The sequence below is a fragment of the Thamnophis elegans genome, chromosome 4, assembly GCF_009769535.1.
Source record: "Thamnophis elegans isolate rThaEle1 chromosome 4, rThaEle1.pri, whole genome shotgun sequence".
Taxonomy (NCBI): Eukaryota; Metazoa; Chordata; class Lepidosauria; order Squamata; family Colubridae; genus Thamnophis; species Thamnophis elegans.
In genome coordinates this window covers 29,227,562-29,247,368 of record NC_045544.1, presented here as the reverse complement: position 1 = coordinate 29,247,368, position 19,807 = coordinate 29,227,562, and the positions used below count along the sequence as shown (strand labels likewise).

The 19,807-nt window shown below is 37.6% G+C and overlaps 1 protein-coding gene across 1 annotated transcript in view; it reads left to right on the top strand.

Annotated features, from left to right (window-relative positions):
• Window positions 1-13,586, top strand: part of BVES (blood vessel epicardial substance) — a 61,315-nt gene extending 47,729 nt beyond the window's left edge. The window contains 4 exon segments of the mRNA XM_032214963.1: window positions 1,346-1,454; window positions 4,664-4,831; window positions 6,431-6,572; window positions 13,181-13,586. Coding sequence (XP_032070854.1) covers window positions 1,346-1,454; window positions 4,664-4,831; window positions 6,431-6,572; window positions 13,181-13,293 — 532 coding nt within the window. The 3' untranslated portion in view covers window positions 13,294-13,586.
• The last annotated feature ends 6,221 nt before the right edge of the window (window positions 13,587-19,807 follow it).

Sequence of the window (19,807 nt, the reverse complement as noted above, 5' to 3'; positions counted from 1 at the left end):
CTCCTTTCCTTCTAGATTTATCCAAAATCGAATCCAAAAATTTGGAGAATCCTCCCGAATTACTGAAATAGCACTAGATGCTAAAGGAGATAAATAGAATTAATGAAGATTCTTTCCTTTTCTTTTTACTCTGGCATATGATCATACAAACAATAGTCTGCTTAGGACATGCCTAAGGAATTGTTTGGAGGAAGGGGGGACAAAACAAAGTTAGATCCAGTCCTGTACCTTCTTTTTACTCCATCAGGTTTGATCTTGGAATTTCCTGATGATTTGCAGTACTATCAGATCTGATCCCCCTTAGTGTTTTGGAAAACCAGCCCTTGTCAGCTGTTATCTTCTGTAACTCTTATTCAAATTTTATTCTTATCTCTCAGTTATCATACATTTGTTACTTATTTCAAACAATGTGGTTCTATTAGATAGAAAATTAGATTGTTGATAGATTTTCAGTTAAATGTCCAAGCTTTTGGGAATTGTGTGTTTAAGAAATGTATTTCTTTAAACCTTGTAAATGTTTGTGACAGTGCTCACTGGATTCATGATTAATTTCTCCTTGTTACAGTGAGCCAGAGAGCAATCTTACGCTTTCCTAAATTCCTGGTAGTTTATTTATTTACTTACTTCATGTAGAGAAATTGCCTTAATTATTAGGTAATAGGAAAGCTTCAATTAATCCCATCAATGTTGGTAACATTGTGATTGAGAAACTAATATTGGGAGCATCACTACTTCTCCCAATCCCAAACTCCAGGTTTTTTCTTTCAGCAGGATCAAGGAATAGGCCCTATCCACAACTAAAAACAGAAGCTTGGCAAGGATCTTAAAGTCCAAACTGAAGTTAGCCAAGCACAACAGTACAGATTCCTTCTTCTTTCTTTTGCTCTTGATCTGCCAATTTATAACTTTCTCCCTCATTTGCTCTTTCTCCAAATGCAGCTATCCATAATGCTACATTACATCTACATTGTTAATGCATCATTAATTGTAACAAGGAGTTGAAAATTATATTTTCAGCGTGCTTAGCTTAATATTGGTTAGTAATGATTCGTGATGAATGATAGTGAACAATATAAATGTACCATGCAATTAATGCAAGGAAGAGGGAAGAATGGGGAGGGGATATCTAAATGTAGGGGATATGATTCAGATTGCATTTGCATCATGCCTCTTGGAGACTAGCTTAACTGCAGGGGTTCCAGAATTTTAACTAGCAAAAGTCAATTAAACTATTTTCTATGATAACAGAATTTACATGTTTGCAAATAATTGTACTCTATTAGAAATTAACATGCTATATACTGCCTATATTATCAATTGTTGTAATACTTATTTTCATCATCAGAATGAAGGTCTCCTATAGAGGACATTTTCTGCATAATATTTACCCATGTGCCTTTATAGATTCTCCTGAATATCGATCAACTCAGATGAATCGGGATGAGAAATTCCAGGTATGAAATCAGCAGTTTCCTTAGGAACGATTATAATTATCATGAAGATTCTTCAGAGAAGAAAATCGAAGAACTGTGAATTTACAATCTTTTGTCTGATGCATTATACAGCTTTTCAAACACTTATTGTTGGAACATAAAATAATTCCGGATGTGAAATATTATGGTTGTGTTTATTGGGGAGATTTAAAATGATATTTGTTTTCATTCACCAAATAAGCGCTGGAAGATTAATAATCACTTTGCTATAATTTACTGAGAAAAACCAAACTGTACTTGAATTTAATGCTATTTTGCAGTTGGAACTATAATTTGAAAATAATCACTTTCACCTGATCAGCTAGAGTCTTGTTTTCTGTTGGTAAAAGATCCATTAATAATTCAAGCTATTCTGTAACACACTGAAAACAGGACAACTTGGAGAGCTTTCAGAAAAAGCTGGTAGATACTTTATTCAAAGATCTTTTTGTTCAATGCAAGGGAATATAAGTGAAAGAAACCCTTTTTTTCACTACAGGTTAAAGAACAATTGTGAGGGGAATAAATTAATACAGCCTTCCTGTGCTGCAGACAGACTAAGGGATGGAAAGATCTATGGGAAAGCGTTCAGAAAATACAAAATCTAAGATGTGACAGATGGCAATTTTAGTGTTCTTTCAAAAATCTGCCAAATCTTTTTGGCAATTGATAACAGCAATCAAGGAAATATGGGTATGTGTATATTCGAAGGGAAATGATGACGTCCAGGACTTTTTATTTGTAATTAGCCATCAAATTTATAAAGTCCTTTTTAAAAAGAATTAAAAAATGGTTGAAAATGATTGCTAGCCCGTAGTATGTCTTAAAGGACTTGGAAAAATAAAGTACTACTACTACAGCAAGTACCTAATGAGGGATCTTTGGAAGTAAAGAAATAATAGGCTACAAAAGTGGTGACAGATCCTAGATTCCCAAAATAGTGAATTTCAGATATTAGTTGGAATCAATTAGCTAGATCTTTCTTATGCGGTTGCCCAGAGCTACTTTTCTCTTTTTCTTTTCTTTTTTCAAAACATACGCGGGAGAAAAACATGGAATTATTGCAGTGCCTTTCAGTCGTAAAAGGCAATCTCTACTTGGAAGCATGGTTCCTATCCCTGACCAGGAATGACTATGCAGTTGTTCGTTAACTTGATAGTAAAAGTGAAATTGAGCCTGGTATGGAATCTAAAATCAGTGACTTAGCGTAATATGTTCCACTCAAAAACTGGGCTTAATGCCATAGAAAGGTTGCTGTCATAATACAGAAATCACCCTACTGGAAGGCCAGTGCAAGATACTTCTGCTCTTTCTAATACATTATCCACTTTGGGTTTTGCACACTGATTTATTCAGACTTGGAGAAAATACAATCTGTACTAAATACTGAAAGAAAACACCTCAGACTTCCTATTCTGCAGATTAGTTTAAATTCAATCAAAGCAAGAAGAAGGCAAGAATAGGAGTACTGAATTTATTTGCCAAGGGGCCTGAAATCCATACATGGTTTTGAGTTCAACATGTACATTTTTAACCACAGGTTTCTAGCATTCTGCTTATTTAGTATTTACTTAATCTGCGTGTGCTTTTTTTAATGAATGAAAAATGTTATTTTTACAAAATTCACATTTCTAAAATGTTTCTTTAAAAAAATATAAATATGCATTTAATGATACGTAGACAATGTTTATGGACCTCCCTACATGCTTAGACATTGCTTTCATTTTGTTCTTTGGAAAGGGTATACTTATATTTTTTGTTTATGGATCCTTGGGTGAGAGTCTTTGGCTTACTTTTGTTCTTGTTAATACACTGGTGCCATCTGCTGGATTTAGATTAAGGAGATGCCCTGAACACAATCATTGGTTGCTAGCTTGCATATATAAACAGCACTTAAATTGAATTTTATTCTGAGGCTCTAATTCTTGAAGCACTTACCTGAAGATAGTCCATCCCATGATATTGTTACTTCTGCTGACTTGATTAGAGTTTATACAGTGGAGGATCTTTTCTTCCTCTTGAAGAAAAGATCTGAGTTGCATATTATCAGAGTATAGGTAGTCCTCGACTTATGACCACAATTGAACCCAAAATTTATTTTGTTAAGTGAGACATTTGTTAAGTGAGTTTTGCACCATTTTACGGCCTTTCCTGCCATAGTTGTTTAGTGAATCACTGAAGTTGATAAGTTAGTAACCCGGCTGTTAAGTAAATCTGGCTTCCCCATTGACTTTGCTTGTCAGAAGGTCGCAAAAGGTGATCACATGACCTTGGGACACTGCAATGGTCATAAATATGAACCAGTTGCCAAGCATCTGAATTTTGATCACATGAACATGGGGATGCTGCGACAGTTGTAAGTGTGAAAAAAAGGTCAGAAGAGATATTTTTCATTGTAATTATGAATGGTCACTAAGCGGATTGTTGTAAGTCAAGGGCTACCTGTATATGGCCATTTCAGAACGGGGCCATCAGAGATGGACTGCTTCAATCCAGAGTGTTAAAATGTGTGTATCTCTTGGCTGGCCTCCTCTGGATTGACAGCTGGAAGTGATACGGATTTTGGCAGTGCAGATATCGTAGATGTATTTCAGAACTATGGAATAATAAAGGACGTTTTGTAATATCCCCAAAAATAAGGGATAATGGAAATGTTTAAAACCCTTGCCCTATATTATTCTTAAAATAATTGGAGGGAAATTATGGTTATTATTCTGCTTCTGATTCAACTTTTCCATTTTTTTTGTCTTTAAGTACAACCAGTTAAACTTTATCCGCAAATATGATTTACAGCACTGGGGTGTTGGGCCCAGGGTGCAATGTTACATACTGTAATTAAAGCTTGGCTGTTTGAATTCTTGATACTGACTCTCATGTTTCTTTAATTTCTCCTTTGCAATACCTTTGTTTACAGGGTTTTAAAAATCCAAATGAAGTAGAATAGAAAGCAAGGTTCTCAGTATAGTCAGAATACTATTTTCATCCTGGCTGAAATGAGAAAGTTCATAGAACAAACTATTTTTAATATGCCGACTCTCTAAACCGCTCAGAGGGCTGTAAAGTACTATGAAGCAGTATATAAGTCTAAGTGCTGTTGCTATTAATCATTTGCTGAGATCTGAATTAAATATGCTGTAGTCATTGGGACAATTAAAATGCTGTATTAATTATTGACCACACTTTCTTTATAGGTGTCAATTACTGCTGATGATAACTGCAAATTCTTATGTTGGTCCAGAGAGAGACTTGCGTATTTTCTAGAATCAGAACCTTTTCTTTTTGAAATATTTAAGTATCTTATTGGAAAGGATATTACAAATAAGTTATACTCATTAAATGATCCAACCCTAAGTGATAAGGTAACTATTTCCCTTTTGACTTCCATGCATTTTATAATTGTTTTCTAGATGAGCTAAGTTGTGCTCCCTTCTAAAACGCACAATATTCTTTCCCACACAGCTTCTTAAAATACAATTGATACAGGATGCCTATTAATAACTTTTTATTGAATGTGGTTTCTGTCAATTATCTTAAATCCAAGAGAAATTAAATACAACCACTGAATAATGGCAATTAAACATTTTTTGAGGGAACTAAATAAACAACTACTAATAGTTGGAATGCTTAATTTTATGTAATTCTCTTGTCATGCAGAACAACACTTAACAGTTATATTTTTGAAATTGTTTAATTATCAAACATCATTGGGCTTTGGGGATTGGATCAAGAACTCATCAAAACTAAGGAGGATTTTAAACTGTTTTGACATTTTACCTTGACTCTGTGCTCATTAATATCTATATGGCGCTTTCCATCATAAGATATTTAGAGATATTGAATAGATTTCTTGTTCTACATGGCATTGGAAATTCCTTGCCATAAACTGAACTGTATAGATTTTAACATGCTTCCACTTGAATATCTGATTAGATATCTTAATGCAGCAATGCTCTTTTGAAAGTAAAGGCTTTCTTCACTATCAGAGAATTTGGGAGCTGGAGTTTTAAATAATAATTTAAAGAAAAAGTATAAAGAAACCACTTCTGCATGACTGTGAAGAAATCTACTTGGGCACATCCATGAAGTCACAGGGCACCAAATTCTTTACTTTTATAGTTCCATTGGGATAAACTTGTCATATTGGGCCATACAAACTTACATAATGCCACAGTTAATCAAACTCTATTTTCTCATATCATATGTAATTTTTCTTCTTCTAAACACGCTGTTAGCATAATTGTCTACTTGTTTTTAATCATCTCCTGATTTACATGTGAAAAAAGAACATGAAATAGAGAGCAGCAGGCTATCTAAAACATAAAATAAACTAGCTAAACCTAAAATGTATATTTTAAGTCTTCTCCCTCCTATATGATTGTTTTTAAATATTATCCATCGGAATGCCCCTGCCCTGGCCTATAAATTTGTGGCAAAACTGGAATTCTTTGGCTAGAAGTGGCCTAATTACTTTTTAAGATTTTTTTAATCCTAGCATCATTGGTGTAGAATAATTAGTGTAATTCAGCTCCCCCTGCCTGCACCCCAAAATAATAAAACTAGACTTCTTCTATTGAAGATCTTTTGTCCTGTCTGCTCCCAGACATCTTACAGTAATGTAATATTTTAGCCCTGAGGAATTATATAGCATCAATATCTGTCTTTCTAGTTTTTGCTGAGCATGACCAATAAAGAGGGAAGCTGTCAGTTCAGCTGAGACCAACAGGTTTCTACCCTGTTATATGTAAATTGCCTCAAAGAGTTCTTATTTTTTTTCTCATAATAAGTTATAATTATCAGACATTCTTTCATCCTATTCTATCTCTCGTGGAGTTGTTGGGATGGTAAAGCATTCTCTTAGCAACTTAGAAGAAATGATGACAGGATATAAATGTAAGCGATGAATATTTATTAGCGTCTAGGACTGATGGAGAATTGTGTGGTTTTTATTTTCTGTGCAGACATCCCAAAAAATAGATCGCCAGCCCAGTCTGTGTTCCCAACTGTCTGTGATGCAAATGAGGAATAGCATGGCAAGTTCAAGTGATGGTGAAGACGGATTAGAAAATTTTCTCCGTGGAACTTCTACTGCATCTACCCTTCGTGAGTCATTAACTAGTCAGTCAACATTTCCAGGCATCACTAAACATTGTAGTCAGTGGCCAAAATCATGTTACTTTTGGGGAGAAGAGTTGGGAAGGGGAAAAGGGAGTCATGTAACAAGGTGCATCTGAATGCATCACTCTTCTGCTTCTATTAGGGCCAGTATTTGCATTCCCATCACTTAGTAGTTACAGTCAAATAGCTCCTTTTCCATGTGTGACTAAACATTACAGACACATTTTTCATTTGAATGTCTCTTCATATATATTTATTAATGTGGGGTAATATCTGCACTTAACTGTTTGTTTTCAAATATGGTGCTCAAGCCTTTGTGTCCTTCTCTGCTGCAAAGTTCAGAGAAACCATCCTGTTCATGGTAAGAGAAAATGAACATGTTATCAGATTACTTAAGACATTTTCATTTAAAAAACACCCTATAGCACATACGAGTGTTTTGCATTAGTATTGATCTAAGAGTTTGGATATCTGCTAAGCACTGTGTGACCTGCTTACTGGCAAGAATTTGCCCTCTGCATTCACCTCTGAAAGTGTGAATTTCACTACTTCATAGATTTTTATGAAAATTAAACCTCATCCAATATTCTCATTGTAAATCAGAGGTGCCTAATCTTAGGTCTTTGGGATAGTGTGAGCCTGAAACACCTTTAACCGGTAAGCTCATGGAAAACTCCAAAGTTGTTACCAAATTTTAATTTTTAATGTGAGAGAAGAGGGGAGACTAAAGATGTAATTGGGGAACTCTGTTCAATTTTAATTAAATGTAAAAGCCAGTAAGTTAAAATGAGAACCTACCTGGAGTGCTTGTTGTTAGTTGTGAAGTCGTGTCCAACCCATCATGTCCCCATGGCCATTCTGTCCTCTACCATCCTCTGGAGTCCATTTAAGCTCATGCCTACTGCTTTGGTAACTCCATCCAGCCACTTCATTCTCTGTCATCTCCTTCATCTTTTGCCCTCAGTCTTTCCCAGCATTGGGCATCTTCTCTAGTGAGTCCTTCCTTCTCATTAGCAGCGCCCAGCAAATCCATGAAAGGCTAGGATGGTCTGTTACTAGAAAAGGGTCTGAGCCCTCCCTTATAGAAATTAGACCCTTTACTCCAATCAATCAGTGTTTCATGATGTCTTAAATTGCAACAAAAAAAGACTTACATACGATATGATCTTATGCATTTTTTTTTTTTTTACAGAAGTTGGTTTCTTTATTTTCTGCACTAAGGAGCTAATTCTACACTAAAAATACATAGCACTAAAACTACTAATAAAAGCATGTGTGTATTTAATATTTATTGATGTAAATCTGATTCTTGTGTTTTTAAAAATAAACCAACAAGGATTCACTTATGGAATGAATCCTTATGGACTGAATTTAAAGTATGGTTTTTTGTCAACAGCATGACGTATTCATCAACATTGTCAAAAATGGTATGAAATGGACTGAATGTCACATATTTGAGTGAAATAATAGTTTGGGTTCTTCAGAATTAAAGATTGTATCAGCGTACAAAAGATTTTTTTTTTAGAGATTTTATTAATATTTGTAGGCCGCCCTTTTCCCTGAGGGGACTCAGGGCGGCTCACATAAAATCAGGGAGGGGGAATACAAACATTGACATAGAGACATATAATAAAATAGCAAGCAACATACATTCATCATTCGGGAGGGGCGCCTATCCTTGTCCCCAGGCCTGACGGGCTAGCCAGTTCTTAAGGGCTGTGCGGAAGGCCTGGACGGTGGAGAGGGTACGAATCTCCACGGGGAGCTCGTTCCAAAGGGTCGGGGCTACTACTGAGAAGGCCCTCCTCCTTGTAGTTGCCAGCCGGCACTGGCTGGCCGATGGAATACGGAGGAGGCCTAATCTATGAGATCTTATTGGTCGCAGGGAGGTAATTGGCAGAAGGCGGTCTCTCAAGTATCCAGATCCACTACCATGCAGGGCTTTATGGGTGACTAATAACACCTTGAAGCGCATCCGGAGATCGACAGGTAGCCAGCGCAGCTCGCGGAGGATAGGTGTTATGTGGGTGAACCGAGGTGCACCCACGATCACTCGCGCGGCCGCGTTCTGTACTAGCTGAAGTCGCCGGATGCTCTTCAAGGGCAGCCCCATGTAGAGCACATTGCAGTATTCCAGCCTAGAGGTCACAAGGGCCCGAGTGACTGTTGTGAGAGCCTCCCGATTCAGGTAGGGTCGCAACTGGCGCACCAGGCGAACCTGGGCGAATGCCCCCCTGGTCACAGCCGTCAAGTGGTGGTCAAACGATAGCTGTGGATCCAGGAGGACTCCCAAGTTGCGAACCCTCTCTGAGGGGTATAGAATTTGACCCCCCAGCCTGAGTGATGGAATATTGATCGAATCTTTGGGAGGGAAGCACAACAGCCACTCGGTCTTTTCTGGGTTGAGCACAAGCTTGTTAACCCTCATCCAGTCCATAACGGCCTCAAGGCCTCGGTTCATCACGTCTGCCGCTTCATTGAGTTGGCACGGGGCGGACAGATACAGCTGGGTATCGTCCGCATATTGATGGTATCTGATCCCGTGCCTGCGGATGATCTCTCCCAGCGGTTTCATGTAGATGTTGAATAGTAGGGGGGATAAGACCGAGCCCTGAGGCACCCCATAAGTTAGGGGCCTAGGGGACGATCTCTGCCCCCCCACTAACACCGACTGCGACCTGTCCGAGAGGTAGGAGGAGAACCACCGCAACACGGTGCCTCCCACTCCCACCTCCCGCAGTCGTCGCAGAAGGATACCATGGTCGATGGTATCGAAAGCCGCTGAGAGGTCAAGGAGGACCAGGATGGAGGAATGTCCTCCATCTCTGGCTCTCCAGAGATCATCGGTCAATGCGACCAAAGCGGTTTCTGTGCTGTAACCGGGTCTGAAGCCTGACTGGAAGGGGTCGAGATAGTTTGCTTCCTCCAAGGACCGTTGGAGCTGGAAGGCCACCACCTTCTCAACAACCTTCCCAAGGAAGGGAAGGTTGGAGACTGGGCGATAGTTATTAAGAACAGCTGGATCCAGAGATGGTTTCTTTAGGAGGGGTCTCACCACCGCCGCTTTCAGTGCGGCAGGGAAGTTCCCCTCCCGAAGAGAGGCGGTAACAACCGCCTGGATCCAGCCTCGTGTCACCTCACTGCTGTTAGTAACCAGCTGTATCCATCCTTCCGAGGTTGGTAAAATGAGGACCCAGATTATTGAGGGCAATACACTGACTCTGTAAACTGCTTAGAGAGGGCTGTAAAGCATTGTGAAGTGGTATATGTGCTATTGCTATTGCTATGTAGACTTGTATTCAACTGTAGAAAGTCATAGAACAATTTATGCTGATTCCATAGATGGTTTTAGGGTCACAATATCATGCTCATTTGTAATGTTAATTTTAGATTAGTAGGAATGCTGTAATCTATCTATCTATCTATCTATCTATCTATCTATCTATCTATCTATCTATCTATCTATCTATCTATCTATCATCTATCTGGCTGTGTGTCTGTGTATGTTCCAGCATAACTCTGGAACGCCTCGAGCAATTTCAACCAAACTTGGTACACAGATTATTTCCTCTCTGGAAACAAATACTGTCAGGGTAAGACACCCCTAACACCCCTCAAGGTGTGTGTTCTGTTAAGATACAGCCTGTTATGCCTTAAAATGGCTTTTACTGTACAGCCGTAAAATGGTTTCTATTGTACAGCGCAATGGAGTTGCCATGGTAATGGCTTAACAGTACTACACAAGGGGACTCCCTCTGATAAGGGGGAAAATCCAACATTAGAAATTAAGTTTGGTCCAGACATTTTCCTCCTGTAAATAAATACCTGGGCAACACCGGGTTATCCACTTTTACTGTAACCACATTACACTCCCTGAAAAAAACACTAGCTTTTCCCCATCTGGGGGACTGCGATTCCTAAAATTTCCAGATAGAAACTTTTTGGAGAGGATATACTAGACTATGTGGTCCATGCCTCACCAGGCAACCTAAAATACACTGTGGATTTTTTTTTTCCTGCTGCTGGTACTTAAAGTGTACTTCAAAGGCCCCAGAACTGAAACCCATGTGTGGCATGTAGCCATTGCACCCCTTTGGTGTTAGCTGGCTGATACTTAAGCTTTTGAAATATTTTTCCATTTTGGGAATTCTGAAGGATTTCAAGGGGTGAAATGAAGCTTGAGAGGCCTACCTATTACACTACAAACATGCTGAAGTTTAGAAGTGTGAAAGAATGCTTCAGTTGCATTATGGGCAAACCGATTGCAACTATTGGTCTCTCCTGCAGCTTGCTACAACTTTATGGTGCTTCCTGAATTCAAAACATGTATATTTTTCTGGGATCATATAAACTACTCTATGTTAGGCCTAAAGAATAGGCAGCTTCTTTAAGGAAGCACTGATAGGTGTGATGTACATGCCCCTCCAAAGCACCCTTTGAGCATAATCCTGAACTGCAGTACATCCTTACATTACACTTCTTGAGATGAGAAACTAGCTTCTCCAAAAATTGAGCTGATTTTCTTTGCTTTTTTGATACTTGACCTAAACTATTCTGTAATCTTCCATCTTCTATTTAAAAATAATAATCACATATCTCCTTGTACACATACAGTGGTATGCAGGTGCACAATAATAGAAGGACAGCTGAAGCAGAGGTGGTGTTCAGCAGGTTCTGACCAGTTCTGGAGAACCGGTAGCGGAAATTTTGAATAGTTTGGAGAACCACCTCTGACTGGCCCAGTCCCCATCTATTCTCTGCCTCCCGAGTCCCATCTGATTGTGAGGAAATGGGGATTTTGCAGTAATCTTCCCCTGGAGTGGAGTGGAGTAGGAATGGAGATTTTACAGTATCCTTCCCCTGCCATGCCCACCAAGATGCACCCACTAAGCCACGCCTCCCCAGCAAGCCATGCCCACTGAACTGGTAGTAAAAAAAATTGAATCCCACCACTGAAGGTTGTCAGGTGATTGTGAACTTTTGTGGTGATGAGAACAAATGAAGCTTAAAAACAGCAAATCTTTAAAAAAAATTGCAAGTATGGCCCAGCTGATTTTTTTTTTTGAATGAAGTTTCTGAATAGGAGGCAAAGCTTGGAACAGTCCTCCTAACATTGGGCAGTCCTGCTCGAGTTGAGAAACAGAATTCCGTGTTGTATTTTGAGTGTCATAGGAGGCATAGACATAACTTCCAAATCACTCTTATTACTTAGTGTATCCATTCCATAAGGCATATGTAGATAGGAATATCTTATGTAATTTCACTTTATTCATTGTGAGCTTCATGACCTTCTCATGGGAGGAAAAGGTGAAAAGTATTTTCCAGACTTGGTGCTTCAGAAAAGTAATAGCGATCATATTTGAAAAGCAAAGCAGGAAACATCTTAATGAGGATGTCTCCAGTTTTTGCAGGAAGTGAAGAAATGCATCATGTAACAGGCCTTTTTCATGCATAGCCATGCAGTTATCGGCATGCGAATTTATCCCCACAGGGGAAATAGTTGAACCTTTCCTTCCATCAAACAGATGCACTTTATGTAATTACTGTGAAGATGTGTTCTTTCTCAACCCTGGGAGGCTCCAGGGTCAAAATGCCCTGACACTGCATGCTCTTTGCAAGCACTGTGGAAAGCATTTGTCTGCATGAAGCCTATGCTGCAACCCTCTATAGACATTTACCTGAGAGTAACTGACCTGAGCTCAGTTGAATTACTTTTGAATAAACCAGGCATAGCCATTCATTCGTTCGTTCGTTTGTTCATTTGCTTTTATATCCTGTGTTTTTATTAATATTGAATGTTTCCAGTAACTAACAACTAACATTTTTTTTAAAAAGTCAATAACAATTAACTGATTCTGATCATGTATTGTGCAAGTAGTTTAAATGTAAATAAAAGTTAACTACTACATTTCCTATGTTTTGCTTGAATCTTTGCTTCTGAAAAAAAAAAAAATCAAAGTACAGAATACTATTTTATTTACTAACGCAGGGCAAGTTCTTATTATATTTCATTGCTTCTTGAGGTGTATTTGTAATAATTATCAAATGCTAAACTGTGCATAAAATGTTGAAAACAGCATTTTTCTTTTAAATACCAAGGGAAATGGGAGATGGAATATTTGTTGCAGGTTTTTATGCTGTTTTTTTTAAATTTTATAAAATAAAAATAAATAAATGTAAACGTGTAATCTTCCCAAGCTAAACCTATGCCATATAGCATAATACCATTGTTTAAATTACTTACTTCAAACATTTTAAAGTTAAAAAGTAATATATAAATAATTGAGAACATTGGATTTCCACCTTTCTCAACTTGATGTCAACTTGGAATTTTAAGACATTGTAATTCCATTATACTTGGATTGACATAGATTGTGGATGTATTGTCTATTTAATGCTTTGAAACACAAGAAGAGCTGTTCAGAATGAATTGTAAGAAATTTTATTTTTTTTTAATTTTATTTTTCTATCTCTGGCACTTGATAGGCTGTCTAACTCAAATCATTCAATTACTGCAGGGTATTTTTACTGTTCTACACTGGTTTTAACTGTTATATTGTTTTTAAATGATTGCTTTTTGAAAATGTTGGCAGGCCAACCATCTCCTTGTTTAAGAACATCATCCAAAATGAAACCAATTGAAGAAAGTGTGGAAGATGATGTCTTTGAAGCTCCATCTGCCACACCATCTAAAGGTCATGAGTGACTTCACAGGACATTCATGCATTTGTTCAGAAGAATTGCAACAGTAGATGATGGCTTTATTGTTTGTGTTTTAATTTTATCCGTCTTTTGACTTCGTAGTATCTATGAGCAAACTTTTACCGATCACTCAAACTGTACTAACCTCCACACCAAAGATCTTGTTTGTTTCAGTACAACAAAAAAACCTGTTTGGAGCCTCTATATGCTTGAATGAATGGAATATGAGGACCTATATGAGGAATGGAGGAACTATGCCATGTTTCCCCAAAAATAAGACAGGGATTTAATTTTTTTGACCCCCGAAATAAACACTTGATCTTATTTTCAGGGAGGTCTTATTATTTTTGAGGTGCAGGAGGAGGCGAGCATGGTCACCTCATGGCTGTTGCTGCATAGCAATATTTTCAGGGGAGGGCTTATTTTAGCACATGCGCTCAAAAGCCCGATTGGTTTTATTATCCGGGAAGGTCTTATTTTCAGGGAAACAGGGAATATACATAGGGCATTTATGCACACAGCTGGCTCTTGTGAATGTCAGCTTTCACAGTATCTGGTGTGCCACATGTGCATAGTCTAGGCACATAAGCATGTTGGCATTCAATTACAACATTGTAATGAACCACGTGGATTATATGAAAAATAGTCCAAGTAAAATATATGTTTATTTTAGCATTTTTGGTACTAAGCAGGATGCGATTCTAAAGAGACTGAGCAGTGATACATCTGTACAATATGAAAAATGTAGGTTTACTACAATATTGACCTGTATTTCGTAGACATCAAAATTCTGGCAGCAGTAACTTGTTAAATTATCAAGGGAGAGGGTAATTTCTAGCATCCTTTCCTGTCTTAAATTGGAAAATGATTACTATTATCACAAACAAAAGTTCTGATTAGGTATTGTGTAGTATGCCACTCACATTCTGGCATGTGTATAAGTAGCAGTTCTAATTTTTCCTCACTTCTTTATAGTGTCAGTAGGGTTGATTCCAGGCATGCTTTTATACATAATTCTCTCTTGGCGAACTGGAACCAATAATGTTACAATCAGCAATGATTATAGTTCTTTTTGATCAATTCATGTGTGTGTGTGTGCGCGCGCGCGCGCCTTGAGTGGCACAATTGTGTTCAAATATTCAAATAAAAGGTTTCTATTGTAATTAAATTTGAAGCTTAAGTTCTTAGTAACTTTAAAATGATAGCTTTCAATGTCTTTTATTTATTGAATTTATTGGGAATTGTTTTTATTATATTTATTTAGTGAAAAGTTGACATTAACATCACTGAGTTATAAACTAAACCTATTTTATATAGAAATAAGCACGCATACTTCCTAAAGAAGCCATCCAAGTTTACTATTATTTTAGGATTACTGGCATCAAAGTTAAATTGAATTTACATGGAATAGAAAGATTGATATGGTCTCTTTCCATCCTACTTTATTCTAAAATATATTGGGAAGATAATCTCCCTCCTTGAAGGAGATGGGCCATGTAAAAATATAAAATACAAATAAATTGTGAGCAAGTTCTATTAACATTTTTTAAAACTTTACAATACTATACTTAATTTTTTTCACTGAAATTGGTGATAGATAATGTTTAATTTTATTGTAATTATAGCCGGGAGAGCAGCAGTGGCTCAGCAGCTAAGACGCTGAGCTTGTCGATCAGAATGGTCGGCAGTTTGGTGGTTCAAATCCCTAGCGCCACGTTATGGAGTGAGCTCCCATTACTTTTCCCAGCTTCTGCCAACCTAGCAGCTCGAAAGCATGTAAAAGTGGAAGTTTAAAAATAGGGACCACCTTTGGAGGGAAGGTAACAGCATTCCATGCACCTTCGGCATTTAGTCATGCTGCACACATAACCCCGGAGATGTCTTTGGACAGCACTGGCTCTCCGGCTTTGAAACGGAGATGAGCACCATCCTCTAGAGTCGGGAACAACTAGCACATATTGTGAGGCCAGAGGTGGATTCCTACTGGTTTGGTCCAGCTCGGTCAAACTGGTAGTGGTATCTGGCCTGGGTTGCAGAACCCAATGCTCCGAACTGGTTCCCTGGTCGCTGTAGTCTCCGCCACCATCTTGTTTTTGAGTTCTGCGCATACACAGAACAATTTCTATTAAACTGCACACAGGCATGTGAAGCATATCCACAAGTGAACCGGCAGTAACGCTGGCTAGAACCCACCCCTGTATGAGGGGAACCTTTACCTTTAATTATAGCTGAGTCAGAAAATAACTAGAAATAGTCATGTATACTGACAAGCATCTTAAGGAAAAAGCTCTAAGGTAAAAGAAAATACATTTGTTATGACAGATGGCTCTAAAATCAGCAATTATTTATGTGATAGCTATTTTTGAAAATCTTTGTATACTGCACAGCTTTTGAAAACTGAAGTTTAGTATTGAAAATTCAATGGTCAGTTTGTGACATGGAACAAGTTTATTTTTCTAGGTATTTAATTATTTTGATAAGATGCTGCCATAGTTGTATCTCTGATAAAATAATAATAATAATCATCATCATCATCATCATCATCATCATTATTGAAAAACTTTACAGTTATACAATTCAGACTTGGGAAGTACTAGACTGGATTAACCAAAGAATTTTTTTTAAACTGTGAATTTACTATGGTGCCATTATAATTCACTGTTAATGTTGCATCATTTATAATCATCTTGAACTGGATTGAATGTTTCACACCTGGAATCCTGGACGTAGGGGAAAAAATGTATTTAACTTTTTGGTACAATAAAACTGTTAAAAGAAAAGCATGTGATTTCAAAACAAAGAGTTTCTCTATATAAGCTTCCCTTCTAACAGCCAAACAACAGTTATCATAGCCTATATGTGTGATTCTCATGGTACCACGGCTATATTTTTAACCATTCAGTGAAATAAAACTTTGGCTGTAATGGATTTTTCCAGTGCAGTCCAACATTAGAAGTTATATTCAGTTATTGACAGGTTTGTATTGTATCTTAATGTTAACTCTACACATAATTGATTAGTCATAAAGTAACAACATTGCTATTTTGCCTGTTTTCTTTTCAAATTTTCCTGGCTAAATTTATGGATTTCCCTGCAACAATATGTAATAAAGGTTTTCAATTAGCCTGATATTGGTACTTCATTGCTGTAAAACTTTCAACTATTGCCATCGACATGAATCTTAAAATCAATCTTGCTGTAACTGGATTTTATTGTCATAGTAATGGAAATGATATTGCTGTTAGATAAAAATGAATAAAATAAAATGATGAACATTATGGTAATCTTTCAGGGAAATATTTCTGTGACATAAGGTGGCATTTTTCAAAAGGCAAACTTGTTTAAAGCTAAGTTTAGAATTTAGGAAGAGCCCTTTTGGTGCGGATCAAAAGCTTTCTATCCCTGATTCTATTCCAATTAGGTCCAATCAATAGAAGTCTATAAATATAGGTTTGCAACAATTCTAGTCATTACTGTTAATGCTACCCTTTCCCAATTAATGTAAACTCTTTTGTAAAGTTGATGGCTGGCATTACCTTTTAGTAACATCTGTGTTTTAACTATGGTTGTATTTCTATAGCATGCTAAATCATTGTTTGCTTAACCAAGGTTTGAGCTTATAGAAGATACTAAACCATACAAGCTGGTTTACACATTACACTTCGGTTTAATCCAGTGGGGTTGGAGACGGTACGCCCCAGTACGGACGTACTGGAGCCAGCCTGGAGCACCAGATATCGTTCCGATATGATGCTCTGGAGGGCCCACCCGCCTGTGCTCCTTACCGTGTTTTAAAGCTGTCGGCGCTTCTGCGCACGTGCATAGCGCATACAGCACCTGCACAACTCTTCACTGAGCAGCTGGAGCGTTGCGGAGGCTTGCAGAAGCACACGTATGCACATGTGCTGCACCCGTGTATGTGGGTGATGCCGGGGCCGTACCAACTGTACCAGTTGGAACGGAATCTGGAACCCACCACTGGTTTAATCACACAATGCAAATGCAACCTCTGTGTTTCATGTATCGCTTAATCTTAACGGTTTCTTTAGTTTACTTAGTTACAATCCATAAGAGGCATTCCACATTTTCTCAGGCTTCATCCTAACCAATCCCTCACAGCAGAAATAATGCTAGCAGCTTCCCTATAGCAATAGCTCTTAGACTTATATACCACTTTGCAGTGCTTTACAGCCCTCTGTAAAGTTTACAGAGTCAGCATATTTCCCCCAACAAGCTGGGTCTTCCTTTCACCAACCGCAGAAGGATGGAAGGCTGAGTCAACCTTGATCCGCTCAGAATTGAACTCCTGGAGTGATCAAAGAGTCCTGCATTCTAACCAGTGCATCACCATGGCTCAAGTTTCCTTCAGATTGAATTCCTATGGTCTTCAGACCTTCTTTCCTTCATACATGCTGGCAGTATTGTTTCTCTTTTGGTACAAGCCCCTTGGAAAGTCTTTTCTAATGGTAACTGGATTTTATTTATTGGAAGTTATTTGCCCTATACCTATATAAATCAAGGCAACTTGTCCCAGCTATAAACACTTCATGGAGTATGAAGTTTCTCTTTCGTAAGCAGCTGCTGTGTAGTTTTGCATAACACATATAACCATGGGTAAGGTTTGTTTTCTTAATCCACTCAGAATGCCCAATCACATGAGTTGGAATCACAACCACTGAATCACAAATCAGTCAATCCCATGTCCTTTTAGCATAAATAATAAAACCAGTCTTTTGGTTTAATGTTAGTTCACTTCACAGATTCCAAAAGGATTTGGAGTATCTGCATTTCTTGGTGAAATGCAGCTTTCATTGGAGCTGTTTTTGGTTTCTTTTTTCTTTTTTAAAAAAGAAAGAATAGCAAACACTTATGCCAGCCTCAAATCTAATGATTATAAGAGCATTTGTGAAATCTTTATTTCTTGGAAATATCTTCCTAACAATTTTAAATTTGTCCTAGTCTTTCTAATTTCAGTGAACAGTAACATTACTTAGCAGATATGTGGATGGAAGATATGAGATGGAAGACATTGCCAGCATTAATCTGTTCAATTAAAATTGGGACCACCTTGTTTTAAAACAGCTATAACATACATATGAATATGCATGTATACACACACACACACTCCCACACCTATAACACATAGTTATAATAGCTACAGCTGCTTTTATTTGTTAGCTAATGTAACATATAACATCCCCACAGCTCTCTCTTCTGGATTATCACAAAGTCCTGAAATACATATTTTATTAATATAATTTAGAAGACCTTTTAGAGCACATATAGAATTAGTGCATTTTTCACCTCTCTGTGTATCTTCAGATACATCTTTATTACGTCTTTTATTTTTAACGATTTGGTATCTTTTAAATTGGATGTTCTTATCAACTTCTCAGATCATCTAAGACCATCCTTTCCCCCCCTTTTTTTTCTGGAATTTTATTGAAGCCTGTAAAATAACAGCATCTGAACTTCACCTGGTCCTGTGTCAATCAATAGACAAAGTGAACAATTCCAGATTATAGGCAGTCCTCGACTTATACCCTTTTGTTTAATGACCATTCAAAGTTACAATAGCACTGGGGGTGGAGAATGACTTATGACCCATTTTCAGAGTTATGGCTATTGCGGCATCTCTACCACCATGTAATCAAACTTGGGGTGCTTGGCAACCAGCATGTATTTATGATAATTGTAGCATCCCCAGAATGTTTTGCTTCCTTGATTTCTTCTGAAAACAAAAAGAACATTTGATGGAAAGCATTTCAGTTAAAAGTGAATTAAATTAATAAGCATTTTTTTTAAAAATCCTTTTTAAAAAAATTGATTGTCTATTAAATACAGTTTTTAGTGCTTAATAATCATCGGATTGTCTGGGTATTTAATTTGCTTAACAATACAAATTTCCACCCCCTTTTCCAACCATTGGTAAAATAAATCCCATGTTTGATAATATTCTAGGTCTTCTTTCTGTTTAATTTTCAATATCAATCTATCCATTTCTGCACAATCTAATATCTTCCTGGCTATCTCATCATCTCACGGTATATCTTCATTTTTCCAGTATTATATTCACACAGTATTGGAAAAAATCATTTTTTGTTGTTCCATTTATAACTAGAGCTCTGGAAGATGCCCTTAAGAAGGTGGCACATAGCATTCAGGTCGTCTCTCTCTGAAATAGGCTCCAGTAGACAGGATGACAACATGACTTCACAGATGTATAAGAGGCTTGTGATCATGTTGAGTTGAATGTCATCCGGTTGTAGTAATTGACTGCACTTCAGTTTCTAATGCTCCTCCTTCATTTCCCCCTTAGAGATTAATCATATACTCAGGCCACATCTTGATTTCCTGTTCAAAGCACTCTTGTGATAGGAATTCCCCTCCATCCTCTGTAGTAAAAGCGGATGCTGAATGGACATTTCAGCTATGTATTGACTTAAGACAATCTATGATTAATCCAGCCACCTATGGTATAAAAGAGCTGTGTCAGGGTTGGCTGTCCATCCAGCTTT